This window comes from Tamandua tetradactyla, chromosome 17 (assembly GCF_023851605.1).
Source record: "Tamandua tetradactyla isolate mTamTet1 chromosome 17, mTamTet1.pri, whole genome shotgun sequence".
NCBI classification, from domain to species: Eukaryota; Metazoa; Chordata; class Mammalia; order Pilosa; family Myrmecophagidae; genus Tamandua; species Tamandua tetradactyla.
The window spans coordinates 76257556-76281026 of NC_135343.1; the positions used below are offsets into that span (position 1 = coordinate 76257556).

The following is a 23471-nucleotide window of genomic DNA, read 5'->3' on the forward strand; positions in this document are numbered from 1 at the left end:
CCAGCCTCTGTCCACCCCTGTGAGCCCCCTGGCCTGCATATCCCAGCGTTGCCACCCTCTCTGAACAGTCACTCCTTGGTCAGGTACGTGTACCCATGTCACAGTCCACCCTCAGCAGGAAAAATCCAGGCTCGGGCCATTTGGCTGGGGATTCTGAGGCCTAGATACCGCAGTGTGTTCTAGAAGGCACAAGTTGGTCCTGGGCGAGGATCTGAGAATTCCTTGCCCTAAGGGGAAGGGGAGAAAGGGTCAGTGCCCAAGCTGGGGTCTACAGGCAGGGCTGCCGGGAACAAACTGCTCAGGTCCCATGGACAACTGACCTGACATTTAGACTGTGTTCTCTGGAAATGTGGCTAAGTGGACAGTCACCGCGTCTGATGAGGTTGATTCTTTCTGTCCCACCTCCCACCCCTACAGCCTGTAATGAACCATGAATTCAGATGAAAAAAATACATCCTGTGATCACCACATATGATGGTACTGCACGTTTTTGCATTAACGGTGCTAGCTGATATGCTGGTTTGAAAGGATGTCCGTACCCTAGAAAAGCCATGTTTTAATCCTAATCTCATTTTGCAAAGGCAGCCATTTCTTCTAATCCCTATTCAGTACTGTATGTTTGAAACTGTAATTAGATCATCCCCCTGGAGATGTGACTCAATCAAGATTGGTTGTCAAACCGGATTAGGTGGAGACGTGTCTCCACCCATTTGGGTGGGTCTTCATTAGTTTACTGGAGTCCTATAAAAGAGGAAACATTTTGGAGAAAGTTAGAGATTAGGAGAGAGCAAAACAACACAGCCACGAGAAGCCGAGTCCACCAGACCTTTGGAAATGAAGAAGGAAATTGCCTCCTCTGAAGCTCCATAAAGGGAAGTCAGGAAAGAAGCTAGGAGATGACGCCGTGTTCGCCATGTGTCCTCCCAGATGAGAGAGAAACCCTGAACTTCATCAGCTTTCTTGAACCAAGGTATCTTTCCTTGGATGCCTTTGATTGGACATTTCTAGAGACTTGTTTTAATTGGGACATTTTCTCTGCCTTAGAACTGGAAACTAGCAACTTATTAAATTTCCTTTTTTTAAAGCCATTCCGTTTCTGGTATATCGCATTCCGGCAGCGAGCAAACTAGAACAGCCGATTAAACAAGAAAAGTTAAATACATCACAATTTCCAAAAGTCTGTCTTCACATTTCTTCTTTAATACCCTAAGGCCCTCAGATCTGCTGTAAGTGCCCTGAAGCCTTCCGACGCAGGAGACACCCTGTCCCCAAATGCCTTTTGGGAAGGAATGCTCAAGGCACAGCCCAGGGCAGGGGCTGAGGCAGCCACCCGGCCCCCCTGGTTGGGGGTGTGAGAACACACAGAGGCACAGATCGAAGCCTTTACCCTGAGTGGACTTCGCAGCAGCTGGTGCTTTACTGGCATTTAAATAATTCTGCCTTCCCAGTTTCCCAGAGCAAAGGCTCAGCTCTGGCCACGCCTGCTGGGGAGGAGAAGCAGACACAGGGGCCGGTGGGACAGAAGCAAGAAGTTTTCCATGCCCATCCTGCAGGCTTCCCGGAATGGCGGGTGATGAATGAGGTCAGTAGACAAGTCCCCGGCTCAGCTAACACCCCCTTGCTTACCAAGATGGGGTTTCTATGTGGGGGTGTCGGGCAAAAGCACAAGCCAGGGTGGAGGGCCATGCCCAGCCCCAGCCCCCAGAAGCACCCATGGAAGGTACCCCCGGGGCTGGCGTGGACGGCCTGGGGCTCTGTGGGGCAGCCTGGCCAGGGCCTGAGGCAGTCACAAGCTTGGCTCTGGCCCCTCTGCTCTTACCCTGGGGGAGGAGAGCTGATGGAGGGGGAGGGCAGTGCCCAGGCTACACCGCCCAGGTCTTCTAGGCTTAAAGGGAACTGCTGGTGGGAGAAGGGAGCGGTGTGGTGGCGGGGCAGTCGCCTGGCTCTCTAGGAGACGCGCCCTTGGTTGCGGTTGTGCAAGCTGGGATGAAAGGGGCCCCAGCACCCCAGCCTGGATGGAGAGGAGAGAGGAAAGGTTATCTCCAGAGGTGATAACTGAAGGAGCCAAGCTCTGAAATAGGCTGGGAGATAGGAGAGGATGGAGTCGGGGCGCGGGCAGAGGGGCTGCACTTGGAATGTACCAGGGGCACCTTTGACTTTAGCGGGTAAGAAGCCGTCAGCCTGGGGCGACTTAGCTCCCCAGGGTGGCATATTTTTGATTGGGGTGGGGTGGGGGGGTGCTACAGGTCTCTGGTGGGTAGAGGCCAGGAATGCTGCTGAGCATCCTGCAATGCACCTGACAATCACCCCACACCCCCAGCAAGGACTTGCCCGGTCCTCACGGCAGGGGCACCTGGGTGGAGGAAGCGCAGCCTGGCCTTGGGTTCGGGCTCTGCCAGGCGCAGGTCCGCACCTGGCCCCTGTTATGCTGATCAAGATGACGGGGGAAGCGCGCGGGAAGAAAGGGCACGTGGAGACCTGCCTTTGCAAAGCTGCCTTCTGCTTTCCTCCCACGCGGGGACGGTGATGTGCCGGCAACCTGTCCTGCTGGCAGTCCTAGAAGTGTCAGTCTGGGTGCAGGCTCCAGGGAAAAGCTTTTCTCTTCGTCTCAGCCACGCAGGGCACCCCGGCTGCCTGCACACACTGCACAAGCCAGCAGCCTGAACCTCTGGGGCTGCGGGCTGAAGGACACACTAAAAATATATATATATACATACAATATATGTTTCCCCCCTTATTTACATAAACCAGATTGGTGCCTCTGTCTTTTTACCTTTCACGAACATTTTTCTAGAGAATCCAATAAGGTTAAGAGGGGACGCGTTAACCTAGAGACATCTTGGGATTCCCAAGTTTACAAATTGATGATGCATTTCTTTCTCCTGTCACCCAAGGCATCTGTTTCCTGATATCTTTGCTACACAGATTTAAAACAGTTTGCTTCCAAGGCTGACGAGGCACCACGAAAAGGGAAGTGAGGAGGGTGAGGGACAGAGAAGTGAGCCAGTGGTGAGCTGGGGAGAGCCACGGTCTGACCAGCTCCCCCTCAGCAGCAAGGGGAGGTGCCCGGACCCCCTGAACAGCGAGGGCCCAGCTGGGACCAGAACCCAGAGCTCCTGGGGTCCAAGCCTGGTTCCAGGGACCCTGGGTTTGTCCTCCCGATGGTGGACTGTGACATGGGTACACACACCTGGCCCGAGGGGGCTGCTGAGCTGTGACATGCAGGCCGGGGGGTTCACGGGGGAGGGCAGAGGCTAGAAGGCAGTGCTGTGTGAATGCCCATGGGCTGGTGGAGAGCTCAAGGGGCATGGAGACATCTGGAACATGGGCCTCCACCCGTGCTCTTGCCTCAGTGCCCATCAGTGGTGGGGAAGCGGTCTGCCCCTGAAGCAGGGAAAGGATCTGGTTTCCCTTGTCATACACTTGCCATTGGGAAGTGGCCGAGGAGACTCATGACAAGTATCTCCTGTCGAGGTGGATCTGATCAGTGCTTGCAACCCAGAAGAGGAATGTACGGGACAGGGGCTTTTCCCGGGAGCTCCAGGACCCCCTGTGACTCTGCCAGCCCCTGTGATAGCAGAACGTTTAAGACAGTAGGTTTGGGGCCCAGATTTTCCAAATCCTGCCTGCAGCACTTACTAGCATCTGCTCTTGGATAACCTCTCCAAGCCTTGATTTCGTCATCTGTAAAATGGGGATGATAATAATACCAATATAGTAGGATTCTCATGTCACTACCTGAATGGCCCCTCACAGACAGAAGAGGCAGGGGAGAGGACTGAGCATGTCACATGCAGGGTGGCTGGATGTGACACTGACCTCTGGACTGGTCAATGGCAGGACATGTAGGGAGGATGGAAGTGGGGAGAGGAGAGCAAAGTAAGGTTAAGAGGCAGGAAGGGTTGGGAAGCAGAAAAACAGGACTGAGCATTTACACAGGAAAGAGGAGTGGCTCCTGAAAGGAAGAGGAAGATAATTCTACAAGGGCAATACATTAAAAAAAAATTCTACAAGTGCATACATTCTGCTCCCACGCTCCTTGCCCAGCCCCCCACCCCCCAACTCCCCATGCTTTTGCGGAAAGGAGGATTCTTGTAGCTGAAATGTTATGTGGATTTCTATTAGCCTGACACAGGTTTAACACAACCAGAACCCTCAGAAATGCATCCCGGTTCTGTGGTTGGGTTGTGTCTCCTCCCTGCAATGCCACTTTGCTCCCGAGCACGCAGCCTGGTGCACGGTGCAGAGCAGCCACTGGGAATAGCCCTCTGATGTGGACTGAGCATCTTTCTATCTCAGGCATTCTTCCACTATCCTAAATTCAGATTCTGCTCCAATGGACCCAACTGATCATTTAAGTTGGAGTGGCAGCTTAGTAGTGTCTTCTGGAAAACAATTCTCAGTTCCTGTGCCAGTCTGAATCTGTGCTGGACCCCAGAAAAGCCATGCCCTTTAATCCTCATTCAGTATTGCTGGGTGGGAGCTTTTTGATGATCTCCATGGAGATTGACTCACCCAATTGTAGGGTTTAACCTTTCATCAGAGGGAAATGTGACTCTACCCAATCAAGGTGGGTCTTGATTAATTTATTGGAATCCTTTAAAAGAGAAAGCATTTTGGAAAAAGCTAGAGAACAATGGTGGAACAACAGAGCAGTCCCGAGAACCAGAAGAGCCCACACAGCCAGAGACCTTTGGAGATGAAGAAGGAAAACGCCCCTAGGGGAGCTTCATGAATGAAGATTCCTGGAGACAAAGCTAGCAGATGTTTCCATGTTCACCACGTGCTTTTCCAGTTGAGAGAGAAACCCTGAATGTCATCAACCTTTCCTGAGTGAAGGTAACCTCTTATTGGTGGCTTAATTTGGACATTTTTAGAGACTTGCTTTAATTTGAGATTTTCATGGCCTTAGAACTGTAAACTTGTAACTTATTAAATTCCCCCTTTCTAAAACTCATTCCATTTCTGGTATATTGCATTCCGGCAGCTAACAAACATGAACAGATTTTGGTACTGGGAGTGGGGTGCTGCTGTAGTTTGCAAATTCCAAACATGTTGGAACAGCTTTTTAAATGCATAAGGGAAGATTCTGGAAGAGTGTGAGGAGCTTGACAGAGAAGGCCTAGAATGCTTTGAAGAGACTGTTAGTAGAAACATGGACTCTAGGGATGCCTCTGGCAAAGCACTAGATAGAAATGAGGCATGTGTTATTGCAAACTGGAAGGAAGACAATCTTGTTTTAAAATGGCAGATACTCTGGCAGAATTGATAGTGGCTTTGGCTGGAAGGCAGATTTTAAAAGCCATGAACTTGGATATTCAGCAGAAAAGATTTCCAAATTAAATGTGGAAAGTGCAGCCTGGTTTCTCCTCGCAGCTTACAGTGAAATGCGACAGGAAAGAGATAAACTGAGAACTGAACTTTTGGGTACAAAGAAACCAGAAACTGACATTCTGGAAAATTCTGGGCTTCCAGGAAGGGAGACCCCAGAGAATAGTGCCCCACCTGAGGTCTTGACCAAATGTGGAGCCAGTCAGCCATTTCAGAGAAAGCCAGGATTGGAGACAGAGTATTCCAGCAAGGATTTGCAGAAGCTCTTATGTCTGATGGGCACAATCCAAGCTTACTAAAGCCAACGAAAGTGTTGTAGGACCTGTATAAGCAGAACAACTGCCAGTCTGAACAGACAGGGACAGAGAAGGGACACATTGGAGGAAAATAACTTCAGAGGTATAACTATGGAAGCTGAAGTCTACAGTCAAGAAACCTTGGGCCAGGTGTGCGGACCTACCCAAGCATGTGGAGAGGGTGAGTTTAACCCAAAGGCAGAGGATGGGCCTTCCACCTCGTTGCAGTGGAAGAGTCATGCCACCTCAGGCCTTGGAAAGGGTGGAGCACATTCCTTGGGGTTTGGGGAGAGCCTGGCTGCCACTACATGGAAGGGTTGAGCATGTGCCCCAGAGATAGCAGAGAGCCCGGGTGCAACCCCAATGCTTGGAGAGGGTGGAGGCAAGAAAAATGTGGCCTCCCCAATGTCCCCCAAGGTTGCATTCAGAGAGAGGTGGGCCACTATGTAGGCCCTTAGAAAGGGTGGGACTGCCACTTTCTAAAGCCCCGAAGATAAATGACTCTTAGACTTTGAATCTAATGGACTTTGCCCTGCAGGTTTTTGAAACTGCTTGGGTCCAGTGACCCCTGCATTTCTTCCAATTCCTTCCAAAGAAATGGGTACATGTGTACTATGAGTGTTCCTACTTTGCATGTTAGCAGCAAATAACTGTTCTGAGTTTCACAGGCCCAGAGCCAGAAGAGAATTTTGCCTTAGGACAGACCATGTCTGTAACAGATTTTGATGAGACTTTGTGCTGATTTTAACTTTGTATTGTACTTGTATTGTTACTGAAATGGTTTAAGGATTTCTGATACTGTGATGGAATTAATTTATTTTGTATATAGGATAAACATGTCTTTTGGGGTCCAAAGGGTGGAATGTACTGGTTTGAATCTGTGGTGGACCCCAGAAAAGCCATGTCCTTTAATCCTCATTCAAGATGGCTGGGTGGGACCATTTTGATGATCTCCATGGAGATTTGACCCACCCAATTGGGGGGATTAACCTTTCATCAGAAAGAGATGTGACTCCACCCATTTGAGGTGGGTCTTGATTAGTTTTCTGAAATCCTTTAAAAGAGGAAGCATTTTGGAAAAAGCTAGAGAATGAAGGGAGGGCAACAGAGCACTCACGAGAACCATGACAGCCCACGCACCCAGAGACCTTTGGAGATGAAGAAGGAAAATGTGCCTGGGGGACTATCATGAAAGGAGATTCCTGGAGAGAAAGCTAGCAGACGTCACCATGTTTACCATGTGCCTTTCCAGCTGAGAGAGAAACACCGAACATCATTGGCCTTTCTTAGATGAAGGTAACCTCTTCCTGGTGCCTTAATTTGGACACTTTTTTAGACTAGCTTTAATTTGGAGATTTTCACAGCCTTAGAACTGCAAACTTGTAACTTATTAAATTCTCTTTGAAAAAGCCATTCCACTTCTGGCATATTATATTCCAGCAGCTAGCAAACTAGAACAGCTCCTTTGAAGGCAGTTATCGCAATGGCTCTGCCTACAGACCCCTGATTTGTACCCCCTTTCTCACATCACAGGAAGGTCTGTAGGGTCAGGCACCATTAGCCTTTGGTCAATGAAAGGCTGGGCTGCCCCTCCTCATGTCCAGGGTATTGTAAGAGGCTCCTTGGGACCCCTAGATCCAGGTCTCCTTCCCTCCCACTCAGTTACCCAGCCAAAGGCAGTAAAAGTCCTTCTTTGCTAGAGTCAGCCCAAGCAACTTTTGTCCCAGTGCAAGGGGGAAAACAGCATTCTGGTGTAGTGATGCAAGCCTTGCCTACACACAGATCCATAAGAGAGGGCCACGTGCCACCTCCTCACATTTTACAAAATGCCACTTGAGCAAATTGTACCATTCTCAGTCAAGCTGCCACATCTAAGGCAAAACCAACACTTCTAGTATTTCCTTTCCTCCCTTTCCTGCCTGACTCAGACAGTTCCCTCCCCTGTCCTGCTGGAGCAGGGATGGCATCTGCGGAAAAGTCAGAAAGCCAGGGTGGTGGAAAGCCAGGGTGTGAGAGGCCTCACCTGTCGGCCCGAGGGGCTGTGCCGGGCGGGGGAGCCACTGAAGGCTGTGTGGAGGCAATGATTTGGGAACAAGACTGGTGATCACAGGTGAACTGGAGGATAAAGGGCAGGGCCTGGAGAAGGCTGCCATCATCTAAGGCAGCAGCTGTCAACTGGCGGGCTTGCCCCAGAGGAGGCAGTTAACAATGTCTGGGGACATTTCTGACCTTCATTACTGGATGCGAGGGTGGGGTGCTGCTGGCATCTGCTGAGCAGAGGAAGGGATGCTGTAAACACCCCACAAGTCACAGGTCAGCCCCACAACCAGGAACCATGCAGCCTTGGATGCCCAGCATTAGGCTCAGGGATGCTGATCTAGCTTGAAGAAGCCAAGAACAGCTACTCTGCAGGAAGAACTGATGGACTGTCCATAAAGGGGGCTGCAGGAGAGAGGGTTGGCACCTGGAGAGGGTGGTCACAGGAGAGAACCAGTGGATGGGGGAGGGCTGGAAAGCCTACCAGGTGCCCCATATCTGTCAGTTGACCTGAATTACCGGGTGAGTCTGAAATGGCTGTGCATTGTCACCCAACATTGAGGGGCAGCATCCGAGTGGAAGATGGAAGTGCAACCCTGTGCTCTCCTGAGCCCTCTGCTGGGGTCCAACAGCATCCCTCCCCTTGGGGAACAAGTCCTCGGCTTGGCCACGGACACTGGGATTTGGCTCTAGCCCCTCCCCACACCGCCCCTCTGGCATGTCTCCCGCAGTCCTCAAGGGCCCGTGCCTGCTCTCACCTCCAGGTCTTCTCCTGACCTGCCTTTCTGGGGCAGCCCTTTCTCCCCACTCGCCTATCTCTGTGCACCGTTCGGGATGCAGCTCATTTTCAGTTGCTCCGGGAGGACATCCTGATCCTCGCGCACAGGTCAGGTGCCATCTCTGTGCTTCTAGAGCACCTGGGACACAACTCTATTGACGGCAGAGACCAGGTCTTTGCTGCTTCTGCATTAGGCCTCTCCGGGGGCCCTTGAGACCTCCAGCCCAGCCTGTCATCTCTGCACGATCACAATTAGCAGAGAACTTAAATGAAGGAAGGGAGGAGAGGAGGGGAGGAGGGGAGGTGGGGAGGGCTCACGGGTCAGTCTGGCCTTGATCACGATGGTGGTGTGAGACGCTTCACAGCACGTTCCCCCACAGAAACTCTGAACGTCCAGCAATAACCGGCAGTAACACCTTTCTCAAAGCTCCAGAAAGCAATTAAAGGACTGCAGCAACAAAGCTAGTGCCAGCGCAGATCCCTGGTCTCAGTTCTGGAAGGAGCAGAGTGACCCTTGTGCACACACTGGGAGCACGTGTGTCTGGCTTAATCTGTCTGGGGTGGCCAGGGGGACTCGCTGCCCCAGAACTCGCCCGTGTAGGAGGCAGTGCACAGGGCTCTTGCAGAATACTATGGGAGGGCAGTCAAGTGGGTGCCTGAGGCAAGGGTTTGCTGGCTGCAGGACATAGAATGCATTCCCAGGACCATGAGAAAACTGTTTCCTAGGGAAGAGGAGACATTTGCATCTGCATAAACAGGGGATTGCCTAGGGCCCCAAGTGCATGCCTCATGGCAAGGTGCATGTGCAGAAAGGACCAGGGGGGCCCCTACGCCTTGGGCTGGAGGAGAGCACCCACACAGGTCAGTCTGCAAAGAATGCGAAAGGTCTTTTCTTCTTCTTCTTTTTTTGGTAGCTCTTGGGACTTAAGGAAAGCTCAGACTTAGCACTAGCTGGATGCAAACATAAGGAACAGATGCTTCACAGTCTAAATTCCAGAAATGACCAGCTAAAATATGAAAATGACCAAGTTTCAACAAAAGATTACAAAACATATGAAGAACCAGAAAGTGATGGTCCAGGCAAAGGAGTAGATTAAAGCATTAGAAAATATCGATGAGGAGAATCAGACCTGGGACATTATGAAGACTTTTAAAAAATCATTCTAAATACGCTCAAAGAGCTAAAGGAAAACATGAACAAAGAACTAAAAGAAATCAAGAAAATGATTTCTGATAAACTCAAAGAAAATATTAATATAGAGATGAAAATTACAAAAAGGAACCCAACGGAGCTAAAGATCACAGTAATAGAAGTTAAAAGTTCTTTTGAGGGGTTCGACAGTAGATTAGAGCTAGCAGAAGGAATAATCGGTGAACTTGAAAATGAGACAACTGAAGTCATCAAGTCTGAGGAACAGAAAGAAAAGATGAAGAAAAGTGAATAGGGCCTGAGGAACCTGTGAGACCCCACCAAGCATACCAAATATGCACAGCGGGAATCGCTGAGGGAGAAGAAACAGAGAAGGAGGAAGAGAGAATATGCAAAGCCATAAAGGCTGAAAATGATCTAAATTTAATGAATATACAGATTCAAGATGCTCAAAGAACCCCAAACAGGATAAACCTAAATAGACTCACACTGTGCCTTGAAAGAATTCTGAAAGCTGCAAGAGAGGAGCAATGTGCCACATCCAAAGGAACCTCAATAAAATAAGTGCTGATTTCACATCAAAAACCATGGAGGCAAGAAGGCAGTTGGCGGACTATTCAAAGTGCCAGAAACAAAATACTGCCAACCAAGAATTCTGTATATGACAAAATGGATCCTTCAAAAATGAGGTTGGGATTAAGGCATTCCCAGGTAAACAAAAGTGAGGGACTTTATCCCCACTAGACTGGCCATACAAAGGATGCTAAATGGAGTTCTGCAGGGTGAAAAGAAAGGATGAGACACAGTTAACTGGACCCAGATGAAGAAATAAAGCTCTCTGGAAAAGATAATGGCATGGTAAATATAAATATTAGCACTACTGCAGTTTTTACTTGTAAATCCATTTTTTTTTACTTCCTTCAGCATATAAAAGGCAGATGCATAAAATGTTATAATAAATCAATAGTTTTGGACTCATAATGTAATTTGGAGCAAGAACTACATAAAGGTGGGACGTTAAAGGCTGCAGGAACATTATATACGCTATTTAGGTAAAAAAAAAAAAAAAAGAAAATGAGTGTTATAGATTTAGTATGTGAAATTCAAGCTCCCTGGTAACCACAGAGAAAATGAAAACATAGGCAAACTCATGGAGACAGAAAGATAAGTACAAATTACCAAGGCTAAGGAGCTGGACCAATGATGGGGTTGATTCAAGATTAGCATCTGCATTTGGAAACCCGAATAGCAAACACACTGCTGGCCGAGTGGGGCTGCTCACCTCTGGGTAAAATTTGGCACCTGTATCATGTAAAGCTGCTCAACAAGGCTGAGTAGTGCCCCTGGCTTCACATATCCCTAGCCAGTTATTTTACCTGAGACTTTACGTCCTCGCCTTTGACCTTGACACAGGAGGTTAACTTGGGGTGGGAGACCTCTTGGTTTGGCACCTTGTGAGAATCCAGGCACTTCTTTCTCTGCAGGATCTTGCCCTTCTCGATGGAGGAATCATTGGGGATTCTAGAGGAAAGCCACAGGGAGCGCCGAGGATCAGGGACACAGGCAGTGGGAGGTGGCAGGGGCAGTGAGCTGAGAGCAGCAGGGGCCCCCCTGCTCCCAGGGCTGGGTCATAACCATCTGCCCTGCTAGGGGAAAGGAACATGCTGCTGCAAACAAGGCAGCAAGGAAAGGCCTAGCGTCCCGGGGGAACAGCGGAGCTGGGGTCCCTGGGCCCCCCAGCATGCAACCCAGGGCTCAGACCACAGCAGTTGAGGAATGCTGCTATTAGCTAACCTAAATCCTTCATGCTGCTGTTTAAATGTAACTTCCCTTCTGGGCTTCAGGCACAAGGGAAACCCGCTTGTCTTCGCTGCTCTTTATGGACTTACAACCCTCACCGAGTTGACCAGTGTCAGTCTTTTCTACAGATCAAGTCAGCCGAGGGCGTCTCCCTGCAGCCAGCAAAGACTCAGCCAGGTGGGAAGGATACCTGAGCTCCGGGTAGACATTCTCCAGGTACCACTTGAAGCTATTGCACTGCAGACTCCTCTTCAGGGCCAATCTCTTCTTGATGCTTGGGGGGTGGGGGGGCAATGACAAAGCACAGCTGGGTCAGGGGCTGGGCATCAGCATGAGGGGTGCACAATTGCAACCTGGGGGGATGCTTTGCACCCACGTTTCCCTGGAGGGTGCTGGAGAAATGATGCAAGAGGAGGTTTCCAGAGCTCCAGAGAGAGCAAAAGAACCACCTGGCGGTATCAGTGGTGTCATGGCACCGAGGCAATGTGTTTTTCCTTGAAGATGGAATTTGGGGCTGTTTCTCTTTTGCAATGACAATGAGGGCTGCAAGGACATTCGGTGTGTGTGCTAACGGTTTACCTCCGGGGCTCTGGGTCTGTTAAGAAGCTCTCTTTGGATTCTATAGGCCAAATCCCACCCTCACTGCCCAGCCTCAAGGAATCCTCTTCTTTGGCTGTTTCTGGGGCCAGGTCATGTTTCTGTTGATTAAATCCTTACTGAGAGCCTGCCACGTAGCAGGCAGCATGCCAGATGTGCAATATGATAGAGAGCTTTCAAACAGCAGAAAATATTAAACAAAACAACAAAACCAGCCATCCCCACCCTCTGTGGACAAGCGGTGGGCATGGGGGAGCAGAGGGAGCACCCCAGGAGTTTCCCCTTGCCTGGAGGTGGGGAGTTGTGCAGAGGATAATGGCGAAGCTGGCATCGGGAAGGAAGAGGGGACAGGCCAGAAGGGACGGGCCATGAGGCCCCTGCCACAGGCCCCTGGGAATAGGAAAGGGAGCTACGTGCATGTGCAGAAACAAGAGATTTCTCCTGGAAGGAGCAGGAGTTTGAAATAAGCATCTAGATCCATGTGTAGTGGGGGGATGGAAGAGGGCAAGAGGGTGGGATGAGAGATGAAGACACATGCCACAGAGGCACTGCTGGGGAGTTTAGCCTTGAAAGGCAACGGGATGCAACAGCGGGCACACTGCTATGTGCGTGTCAGGTCACACTGCTGGTGGCCCAGTGGTGCGTGGGGGCACGGCTGGGGACAGGGAGGGCAGAAAGAAGGCTGCTACAGAAACCCCTATCATGCTTTCAGTAGGGAAGCCGGGGTAGGGACGGAGAGAGTGATAGGTGCAAATCCCCCCGCTTCTCACCTAAGTTCCATTCACACCCTGTCCTTCCTGGGCAATCCACAGACCCGGTCCTGCGTGCCTGCCCAGCCTCACCTCTTTTCAATCCCACTTCTTCCCTGGACCCTGCCCCCAAAGCTGGGCTGGGAGCTCTCAAGGAATCAGGGCTTCTTATAAAGCAGTGACCACATTAGTAATTTAAGGAACTGGATGTAAAAGTCGGTGAGTAGTCTGCCTTCCTCACCAGCCCATAACCTCCCCAGGGGCAGGAATTGTGTCCATTTTTAAAAACACTGAATGTGTCAGTGTTCAGTCACTCCATGCACAACGAGGCAGCCTCAACAGTGGTGGCATTTAGGAGAGGGAGGGCTTGCCGTGCAGATTTCTGACATGAGCTACACCAAGCAAGGACTGTCCATGAGATGGAGAATATGAGAGAAGGAGCAAGATTAGGTGCAGACTTGATGAGCCTGTGAGAGCAGCACAGGAAAAGGCAGAAAGTTGAGTTCATCCGGGGTGGAGAAAACACTGCTAGGGGTGTCGAGAGATGGGCAACAGGGCAAACAATACAAGGATGAGATCTTTCTAGCACTGTCTTAAAGACAGAGGCTGGATTCCAAGCTGGAGAGGGAAATAGGTTGAGAAAGGGGAGCTGGACAGACAAGGCCAAAGAAAGGAGCCTGATAAGCTGGTGGCCCTGGGGAGGAAGAAGGATGGACACTGTGGGGAGATTCTGAGGGAGAGACCCAGAGAGAGATGGGATGAAGCTCTGATTTCTGAGGTGGAAATCACTTTGGCTGGTTCTGATTTAATCCTGCAGCAACTGGCTCAATTTCTGAAGTTGTGGCTGCAGGGCAAGTCCATCTGCTCAACAGCCTCATGACTAGTCGGCTTCCAAAGAAATGCAGATGACAGCAATAAGTGAAGTTGTTTCCTCCACTCAAATGGGCACTGGCTTGGGGAATGCAGGGCCATGGGGTTTTGGAATCAGGTAGGTGGGGCTTTCAGTCCCCACCCTCCTCTTCCTGGGTGGTTCTAGGGCAAGTACTTAACCTGCATGAGCCTCAGTCTCCTTGTCTGGGAACTCCGGGCAATCAGGCCCCTTTCTCAGCCTTTGGGGAGCATCAACGAGATAACTAGGGGTGCTGCACCCAGCACTTAATAAACATTCCTTTTCCTTTCCCTTTCTATTCCCAGCAAGCTGGAGTGCTGCTGTATGGGACCTCTGGACACAGACTGTTCCTCTGAGGAAGAAGGAACCTGTAGGCTTGGGTTGTCTGAGAACTAAAGGAGAGACCTAGGAATGCTGACCTGGAAGGGCTCAAGCTGTGCAGTCCAGCACGGGACCATTCTGTAAAAAGCTGGACACGGCAGCTCACTGCACAGTGCAGAGCTCAGCTCCACCCCCTGAGGCACTGCCAGATAATTGCTCCCCGAGGCCCATCACACCAGGACCTGGCGGAGCTGAAAGATACCTGGCGAGGGACCTGGCCAGACCCCAGTGGGGTCTCGGGTCTCCAAGCTGGGCTCTACTTTTCTCTGTCTCCTCCTCACCCAGAGAGGACACTTACTCTCCAAAGGGCTTCTCCAGGGCGAATGGCCGGGCAGCATAGTAGTACTGCTTGTATTCCTCCATCCACACTTCAGCCGTCCGCTTGGTGTTCCTGGGGAGACAGGAAGTGTCAGGAAGGGGCTGGCGGGACCTTTGATGGAGACAGTTCAAGCACACACACAGGGGCTGGGGGGGCAGCATCTCCTGGGGGCGGGGCAGTGCTGACAGGCCAGCTCCTGGGGTGCTGAGCCCAGCCAAGCCCCAACCAGTCCCCAGAGGTGCCTTTACCCCCAAGACACAGTTTCTCAGTAGTAATGACAAACTGCCCCCCAACCTCCAAAAGTACAGACCAGAAATGGAACTTCTGCAGCTCCTGAAAAAAATCAAGAGAAAAGAGCCAGGAGAACCCAGCATGCCTCTTTATGGTCAGTAACCAAGAGCCAAAAGACCAGGACTACGCTGAATATCTCACCTTGTTCCTCCCCGGGCTCTGGCTTCCAGGGGTCCCCTCCTTTACCATGGGGTCTGTGCTAAGCCGAGGGTAAGGCAAATCCCACAAAAGGTCTTCCTGAGGCCGTACAATTAGCTTGGCACCAGTGTAAAGAATTAAGTAATCGACCATCTCTTTCACGCAGGCTATCAGCATGCTTAGGTTTTTTTTTTTTAATCAGCATTTGCTCTGAGTCTGGCCCCAAAGGACACAGAATAAGAGGCAAGGAGAGACAGACACTGACGATGTCATCATTGAGCTGTCAGAGATGCAAGGACACAGGAGAAGGAGAGAGAGAAAGAGCAGAAAGCAATCAGATGCCACGAGCAGATTGGCCCAGCGTGAAGGTAGCATCTGCCAGGGCCCATGGGTGTTGAGCCTGCTTGGTTTAACCGGAAAAGGGCTTGCGCCTCCAGCTAGCGTGGTTGTTTTGGAGGAGAGGCATTTGGCAGAAGATCGGGGGAAGCCCTTCCAAGCTAGCAGGCCAGAAATGATAGACAAAGACAGCCCAGTTCGTGGCACACTGAGGGAAGCTGACAGCCCCTCTCTGGCACCATCCACTGACTAACCACCTCCAAACTGGAAGCTGCTTAACGGACGCCTGCGCCCCACATCTTGAACTGCCCACGAGTGGCGTGTGGGATGCCCGCTGGCCCGGGGCCCAGTTTCTACGACAATGTGGGGAGGCTCTGGTTCTGAGCCTTTGCTCCCAGACTGGCGTTGCCACACCGCTTTCTTATGCCAGGTGTCCCCAGCCTCTCTTGCTTTTTGAAAAGCTCAAAAGCTGAGGCAGCCCCGTTTTTGCTTCTCCGCTCCTCCCAGGCCTGCGGATTTCCCCGTCGCTCTTCCCTCACCCGCTGTGTTTTTGCAAAAGGTGGTGTTGTTTTCCCACTGCTTAGATCCACGCTCCTCCAAGACTGCGGGGGAAGGGGGTGGCCTGCACTCATTCATACAAGTGAGAAAACACGCAGCTCCAGCCCTGCCTGGACCCTGCCAGGAGCAGGCACAGGGTGCAGCCGCTTGCCCTCCTCGTTCCCCACATCTTCCCAGGGGCCTTTCCCCTCCTGCCCAGGCCGAAGAGGGGAACGGCTGATCTTCTAGAACTCGGGGGCGAAAGTGCCCCCCCCTCAACAATCCCACATCCCCAGCTGCCCCAGAGCCCTTGCAGGATGGTGCTGACCCAGCCACTTTGGGCCCTGTCCAGTCCTGGGGAAAAGTCAATGAATGGAAACAGGGGTCGGGTGCCCCAGCCGGGATGCTGGAGGCCGAGGTCAGACAACCCCCTGCTGGGTCCCGCCCATCCCCGGGAGTGGCCCGCCTCGGGCACCAGAGCCCTGGGCCACCCGCCCACTTACTTTATGTAGGTGTTGGTGTTGCCGTCGGGGAAGTCGTAGGGGTGCTTCTTCCGGAAGACGTGCCCCACCCGGCTGCAGGGGATGATCTCCAGGCTGCCCCCGCACATCCACACCCGGAAGGAGATTTCTGCAAGACAGCCCAGGTCTTTCTCACCGCACGGCCTGCCAGGGGGCGGGGGCGACCACCCCGACACCCCAGAGGGTGACACGAGCTGGCCAAGGAACAGCACCCGGCACCTGGAGGTGGGGACCTGAACCTGCCCCCGTCTCCTTCCTGCACTGAGCGGCGCCCTGGCCCCCAGCTGGTGGGGACTCCGTGTAAATCTCGGTCTTGGAAGGAATGGCCTTGGAGCTCTGGAGGGACCGCGTGATAAGGAGGAGACCTGAGGGAGGGAAAGACCTTCCATTTGAGAACACAAAAGGATTTTTTGGATAGAGACTGCGCTGAGAAATAACGAGTGTCCCCTACCCAGGACAGGCTGAGATTAAATAACCACATGGCCAGAATGCGGCAGAGAGGACCACGTTCCCGGAAGGCCCCTGAGCAAGGCGTCCACGGAGGCTCCCTGCAGTGCAGAGGCTGCATTTCTCCTCTGCTGTAAGGGGTCCCGAACCACACAGCCCTGGAGGAGGAAGTCTGCACAGTAACACAGCTGACAGCAGCTGGAGAAATGCTACAGCTATGAAGCGGTTGTGGTGGGGTGCTCCCCTGGAAGCGGCTTCTGCACACATAATCCTTTTTGCTCTGGTCTGGAGTTCTTGCAGGAAGCTCAGAGTGGGGTGGAGGGTGGGATGGGGTTAGCAGAGGCAGCTGTACTTAGGTTGTGGGTGTGCATTTCTCCCCTGAGACTGCTCAGGGGAGGCCTGAATCAGTGATTCTGCCCAGGAGAAGGAAGCAGAGGTATGGGGTGGAGTGGAGGTTGGGGACGAGGGGGTCCTGCTTCGGAGAGGAGGCGTATTTTATCACTGACATTGTTTAGAATTGCCAGTGTGTGATGATGATAAAATGCAGAACGTTTTATGACTGCTTAAATGCTCTGCAGACGATGCACCCCAAAACTGGCTGCATCCCCCTCCCCGCTTGCTTTGCCACTAGATAGAAAGGTTTCCCATCTGTGGGAATTCCTGTCCTCTCTGATTCTGAAGCCCGGCTCATGGAAAAGCCACTGTGGCTACCCGCGTGAGGGGCTGTGTGAAAGCAGGCCAGGTGTGCCCAGGGAGAAGGGGGGCTCCAGAGCCCGCGAGGCCCCCACATGTCCGGCATCTCCCAGCCACCTCGGTCAACAGGTCCCCTCTTTCCTCCCGCTGTCCCTGCACTTCCCTCCATTCCAACTCTCTAAAGCAGGTGCTTGGCTCAAACTCTCCATTCTGTTCACATTGGCTCCCTCTCACCTGTTCGCAGCCACTCCACTTCCCAGTACCCACCCTCCTGCCTCCATCCTTGTGTCCTTGCAAAGGCCACTGAATGGAGACCAAGACTTCCTCGAGCAACCCTACTGCTGTGACCCTCTCCAGGCCACCCAGGCATGCTTGACCAGGCAGCAGCCGACTCCCAAGAAGCTTGTTTTTCCTCTGCGTGGGAAAAACGTGTGCTCTAAGATGAAGAACGGCCTTCTCAAGATGGTGACATTATGATGGCAAGAACATGGAGGAGAAAGAGACCGGCGGAGCTGGGTTTTAGGGGGTCAGCAGAGCTGATGCTAAGGTGACCCCTGGGGAAACTCACTTAACCTTGCAAAGGCTTAGCTTCTTCACATGTCAAATGCAGATCATAAAAATGCTTCACAGGATCTCTCAGGAGCAAATGAAATAGGATTTTAAGAATAATTGTGCAACCCCAAGTACTACTTAAAGGTGAGCTTCAGTTAGTATGAGCCATCCTTCCGCAACCAGGTGTGGAGATGGATATGGCGGGGGGGGGGGGAGCTTTTGCTCCTGGATGGCAAGAGCTTTCTTTGGTCCATCTCCTACCATGGGAGACCTTTGCCATTCGTGGACTTAATATCTGGAAGTCTGAGTCTCCAAAAAGGCCCATGACACACATAACTTGGCATTTTTCTGAGGCACCATTTGAACTTCGTGCCCTTCCAGGCTGGTGCTGGTGAGTCATTAAGCAGGTAAGTGAGCTTAACCACCCACCACGCACGCACTCCAGGAGGCAGGGAGGGGGCCGAAGGGCTTAGAGGTTGGTTAGTGGAATTATGTTCAGACATTTGTGAATCTGAGTCTCCGTGTGGCTTCCTTGACTCATCTAAGTTCTACTGAACTCTGATAAACTACTTTCTCCTCCAGGGACTCAAAGCAGGGTGTTTTCCAGTTCTTAAAATAGAAAACCCTCTAATCCCTCAAAACTAGAGACTGAGTCCTTGCTTGTTAGATAAAACCTAAAAATGTTGTGCTAGTTTCCTTCTAAAAATATGCATATGCTCCAGCTAGGGTCTCTTCTTCTCCATGTATTCAAATGAGACATATGCCTCTCCTCATCTATAAAGCAAATCCTTACAACCTATGGCTCAACCCCATCTTCCCCCGTGCTCCACACACCTGGTTTCTTCCCCTATGCCCTCCTGGCCCAGCATTTTGCTTCTCTGTGGGTCTTTAGATTCCTTCTCCTCTGCCACAATCACGCACAGGCTAGCACCCTGGACAGTAGTGTCACCAGGACCTTCTTGGCCTTTCTCCTGGTCTCCTGGCACTGCTTCCTCTGGAGACCTCACCAGATGCTGAGATCCCCTGGATTCTGAAAGCTCACATCCACCCTCTCAGCCCCAGCTGTCGTCCAGGCTCCAGCACCAACTTCCAATGGCTGTACATGTCAAGCAGGGAGCCGTGGACACCAATGGACACAGCACGTCTTCTCCCCATCTCAGGATCTTCCCAGAGGCCCCTGCACCCCTGCCTCTTCTTCTCTACCCCTAAAACCATCCTTGCTCTTCCTTATCTTCCTGTTTTTGGTGCCTCAGCCAAAACAATTTGATTGTATCAGAGTTCAGCAAATATTTGCAGTAGAGGAGAAGGACCCCTTTCCTGCCAGGACAGGCTTTATTAGATTCTTTCTTAGGTGGTAGCATGTTGGTCCCTGTAATGATTCTGCTGCTGTTAGTACTGTTTTTATTTATGATGCAGAAGTTCTGATCTGATGACTGACAGCTAGCAGACAGGGACTGAACTCCTTGCCCTAAGTACCCGACACCACCCTGCCTCGGTACCAAACCTCTTCCATGAGCCAACAAAATAGCAAGAAACACAAAAATATGACTACCTATGTCATCTCTACCTCACTAAATCATTCATCCAATCCTGCAAAGGTCTTTCTCCTGCAGGCAGCGGACGCAGCCAGAGGTGGGTTCAGAGATTCTCAACACTGGTAACCAGATGATCATAACTCAGAATTATTTGAGCCACATGGCCTGACATGGATTGCTGTGTTGCTTCCAGACTCAAGAGGTGGCCTGGGGGGTGCAGTTTGGAGTTTTTCACAATGGTGTAGTGATTTACAGGGACTCTAGTTTGGATTATTTGAAACCGAGCACAAATGGCTGCCCTACCCTTATCTATACCACTCGCTATAGGGCAATGATGTGTAATCTCCCAGGACTGGAAGCCAGGCCCAGATTCGCAGGTATCTGCCAGAACCTTTGGAGAAGTCCTGTAACACTGTGCCCACATGACAGAAACCTGGACAAGCGTCTCCAGAACCACCGTCAGCCGAGCGGAGGCAGTAGGTTTTCTTGACGCGGCTTGGGGCCTCTGTCACTCCTATGGAGTCATCATTTCCAGGTGATTACCTCTGTTAAGTGAGAGGAGGAGGGGTCACAAAGCCTGTTGTGTGAGGAGGCTGGAGGGAGTTCTCGCTGAGTCAGCGTCCTCATTATCTCCCTTGTGATAAATGTCACGCCGGCCCAAATCCACTCTGAACTCCAAGCAGGGAGATGAACAATTTTTCCATCCTCATAGGAGCACGGTTATCTTCTTCCTTTCTTTAAACTTCAGACTAACATTTGAGAGCCAATTGCCCTCTCCACCCTCCACCCCAGGCTCCTTCCTTCTTATCTCTTCTTCAACCTATCCGTAGTTTCTACCAGCCCTCAGAGGCCCTCTAAGCGCTTACCCCAATCAATGTCTACTTGAGAAGCCCAGGAATTCAGGAGAGAGGGGCCCTGGCTCTCCCCAGGAGACAGACCACAGCTATTCAAATGCTGCCTTTCACTACACCTGCCTAGGCTTTGGTTTCATCTTACTACCTGCTTTCTAAACAAAGGTCAAGGGAACAATTGAACATGGGCTCCACTTAATGCAAGGGGCCTCGTTTTAAACAGAGCCTCACATAGTATGCACACACACACATATTATGCAGATAATAATATTATCTGTTCCACCTTTTGCCAAGCTGAGAGCTATCGAGGACAAAGTTGTAGAGAACAGTGAGGGCAAAAGGAGACACACTCATTGGCTATCCTTATTCTCAAGTCCCCACATACATCAGTGGAGACGGGACCTTTTTTCAGGGCATCCTGGGTCAGGAAGCTCCACTACTATTTTTAAAGAATGAATGGACTTGGATACAGAGGATCTTACTGGCCCACAAAAGGCAGCCTTGAATCTGCGAGCAACATGGCTCTTCCCAAACATCTGGGACAATCCAGACAGAATTCAGGGCCACTATCTCCACAGAAGGATTAGCCAGGCACAGTGGCCATACAACAGCAAAGGTTGTTTCCCTCTGGAGAATGAACCACCGCTGTCCTCTCTGATAGAACTCAACTAGACTTGGGGAAGTTCCAAGTAGCAGGAAAGGTTGACCCCAAGGGACCTCCCCTGGACCTGGGGTTTTAGTCCAGGCAAGGAACAGAACGAGGGTCTGCTTTAGCTTTACCCTTCCTCTGGGGGTGCAGAAGGTGACTTTTCATCAGACTTGGGTGCTCGTCTCAGAGGAGGGCATTTCCCTACACGTGAGCCATTGAGCATGGAAAGGATCAGACCTGAAGACAAAGTTCAATGAATGGACTATTCCCAGAGGTCAGATCCAATCCTCCTTTAACAAATGTCACTCACTGGTAGCTACAGGGGAAGGGAGCCCACCCTGGTGGAACAGAGAGGCTATCCATCATCTAATGGAATCTTCTCAATAGCCCTGTGACGTGGGGCATGTGCTACTTTTTTCTTACTGCACAACTCAGCAGCTTAAAACAGCACATTTATTATCTCACGGTCTGTTTAGGTCAGAAGTTGGGGGCTCTGGGTTTGAGCCTCTGCTTAAGGTCTCACAAGAATGAAATCAAGTCTGTGCCCTCTCAGAGAGGCTCCGGGGAAGATGACACTGTCGGCAAGATTCTGCTCCGTATGCTCTCTGCTGTGTGTCAGTTGGGGGCCTCTCTCAGCTACTTCCTTGTTTTCCCTCCATCTTCACACCAGCAATGGTGCACTGAGCTTATGCTTCAAGCTTCTCAGACTTTTCCTTCTGCTGCATTGCCTCTGCCTCTAGCTGGAGAAAGTTCTCTGCTTTCAAGGGCTCCTGTGATCAGCTTGGGTCCACCCAGGTAATCCTGGATAACCCCGCTGTCTCCAGGGCACTGATTAGTAAACTTGCTTACATCTGCAAAGTCCCTTTTGCCATGTAAGGTAATGTAACATAGAGGTTTCAGACATTAGGGGGTGAACATCTTTGGGGCCCCTTCTGCTTACCAGAAGACTTGGCAAGCGGGTTGGTGAGGCAAAAACAAACCTTCCCAAAGACACACAGATTGCCAGTGATGACACGGGATTCAAATATAGGCCTGTGTGATTCCACAGTCCATGTTCTTTCTGTAACACACACACACACACACACACACACAAACCTGACAGACTGATGTCTGCTAATGCATCAGGGGGATGGTGAGTCCTGGTGGCTGCTCAACTGATGGAGTCTCCTCATTGTCTTTTGTGAACAATATGCTTGTCGGGCTTTGGAAACCCCCATTCTAAATTCCGAATCCCCTCTTCTCCTTTGGCATGCGCCAATGCCTCCTCTTTTGTGCCCCAACCATAAGCCCCACACGTGCGCATGCACACACACGCGCACACACGTCTTACTGGGCAGCAGATTCCTTTCACCTCTGAAAGATTCAAACCTAAAAGTGAGATGCAGTCTGAAGTGAGTAAGCTACATTACAGGCACCCTGTGTTATGTAAATTGGAGTTTAAACATCCAATTGTGATGCAAATCAACTTCTGAAAGAAAATAGTTTAAAAGCCACATTTCCCTAAAGCCTGCTCAAGGGCTGAGCCTTAATGTAATTATTGAAACTATTCAGTTAGTCTTGGAAATATTTTGTGGGAATGATAGTGCAGGGTCAGGGCCTTTGGTTTAAACCCAGAGCAGGCGGCGGGGCTGAGCTGAGCTCTCACAGGCTGCTCGGTCAGTCCCTCCCTCGGGGGCCACTTTTAGCAGACGAAAAGGGCGGTGGGGTGAGGCAGGGCAGCCTGCAGGGGAGCAGGGTCCTGTTTTTTTCAATAACCTTGGGGATTTTTGTGCTGTGGTCCAGAGTCGAAGCAACACCGTGACCAGGTCTGCAGCATGGAGAAATCCCGTTTCTTGGAAAGGAAAGATCCCTCCACCTGCTGTTATTATTACTATTATTAGGTTTAAAGGGAACCATTAACCGTGGGCTCCGGCTAACACAGGGGGACCTACTCTCTAAATGGAGCCCCACAGCATGTGCAATTGTCGCTCTTTCCACCCTGAATCCCTTCCCTGCACCGCCCCCACTTTTTTTCCTTTTTTTTTTGGGCAGGCACCAGGAACCGAACCCAGGTCTCCAGCATGGCAGGTGAGAACTCTGCCACTGAGCCACCCCAGACCCCACTTTTGCAACCAACACCTTCTGGTTGAACAAGGTGTTCTAGTCTTTTCTAGTCTTTAAAGAGCTCCAGGTGCAGTGGGGGGCAGAGCGAAGGGCACAGAAGAACAAACAAAGACGAAGGAGGCTAAGAACCCGTGATGGAGAGGAGGGCGGGTGCCGAGCGGCAGTGAGGATGGGATATGGGGGAGGGCAGGCAGCATCTTAGTCTTAGAGGTGACCCAGGCTGGGCCAGGCCGTGGGACAGGCACTGGGGGCAGAGTGGAGGCAAAGGCCAAGCCATCTCGGGGGGGCACATGCTGGGGACTGCAGGAGGCTGGAACAAGGGAGGATGGATTTGGCGGGACCATTTAGGAGACACTGGTGGGGATGGAGAGAAGCAGGATGTGAGTGAGGCTGACGGGAGTGGATCTTCCGGACAGGTTGCGTGGAGGCTGGGGACAGTGGGCTCCTGCCACGCCTGGAGTTGGGATTCCTTTCCTCTTACATGCACCTAC

The 23471-nt window shown here is 51.3% G+C and overlaps 1 protein-coding gene across 1 annotated transcript in view; it reads right to left on the reverse strand.

Annotated features, from left to right (window-relative positions):
• GALNT14 (polypeptide N-acetylgalactosaminyltransferase 14) overlaps positions 1-23471 on the reverse strand; it is a 229470-nt gene that overhangs the window by 4106 nt on the left and 201893 nt on the right. The window contains exons 10-13 of the mRNA XM_077134982.1: positions 16133-16259; positions 14307-14399; positions 11583-11666; positions 10969-11113 (exon numbers count right to left, since the gene is read on the reverse strand). Coding sequence (XP_076991097.1) covers positions 10969-11113; positions 11583-11666; positions 14307-14399; positions 16133-16259 — 449 coding nt within the window. The remainder of the gene's footprint in view (positions 1-10968; positions 11114-11582; positions 11667-14306; positions 14400-16132; positions 16260-23471) is intronic.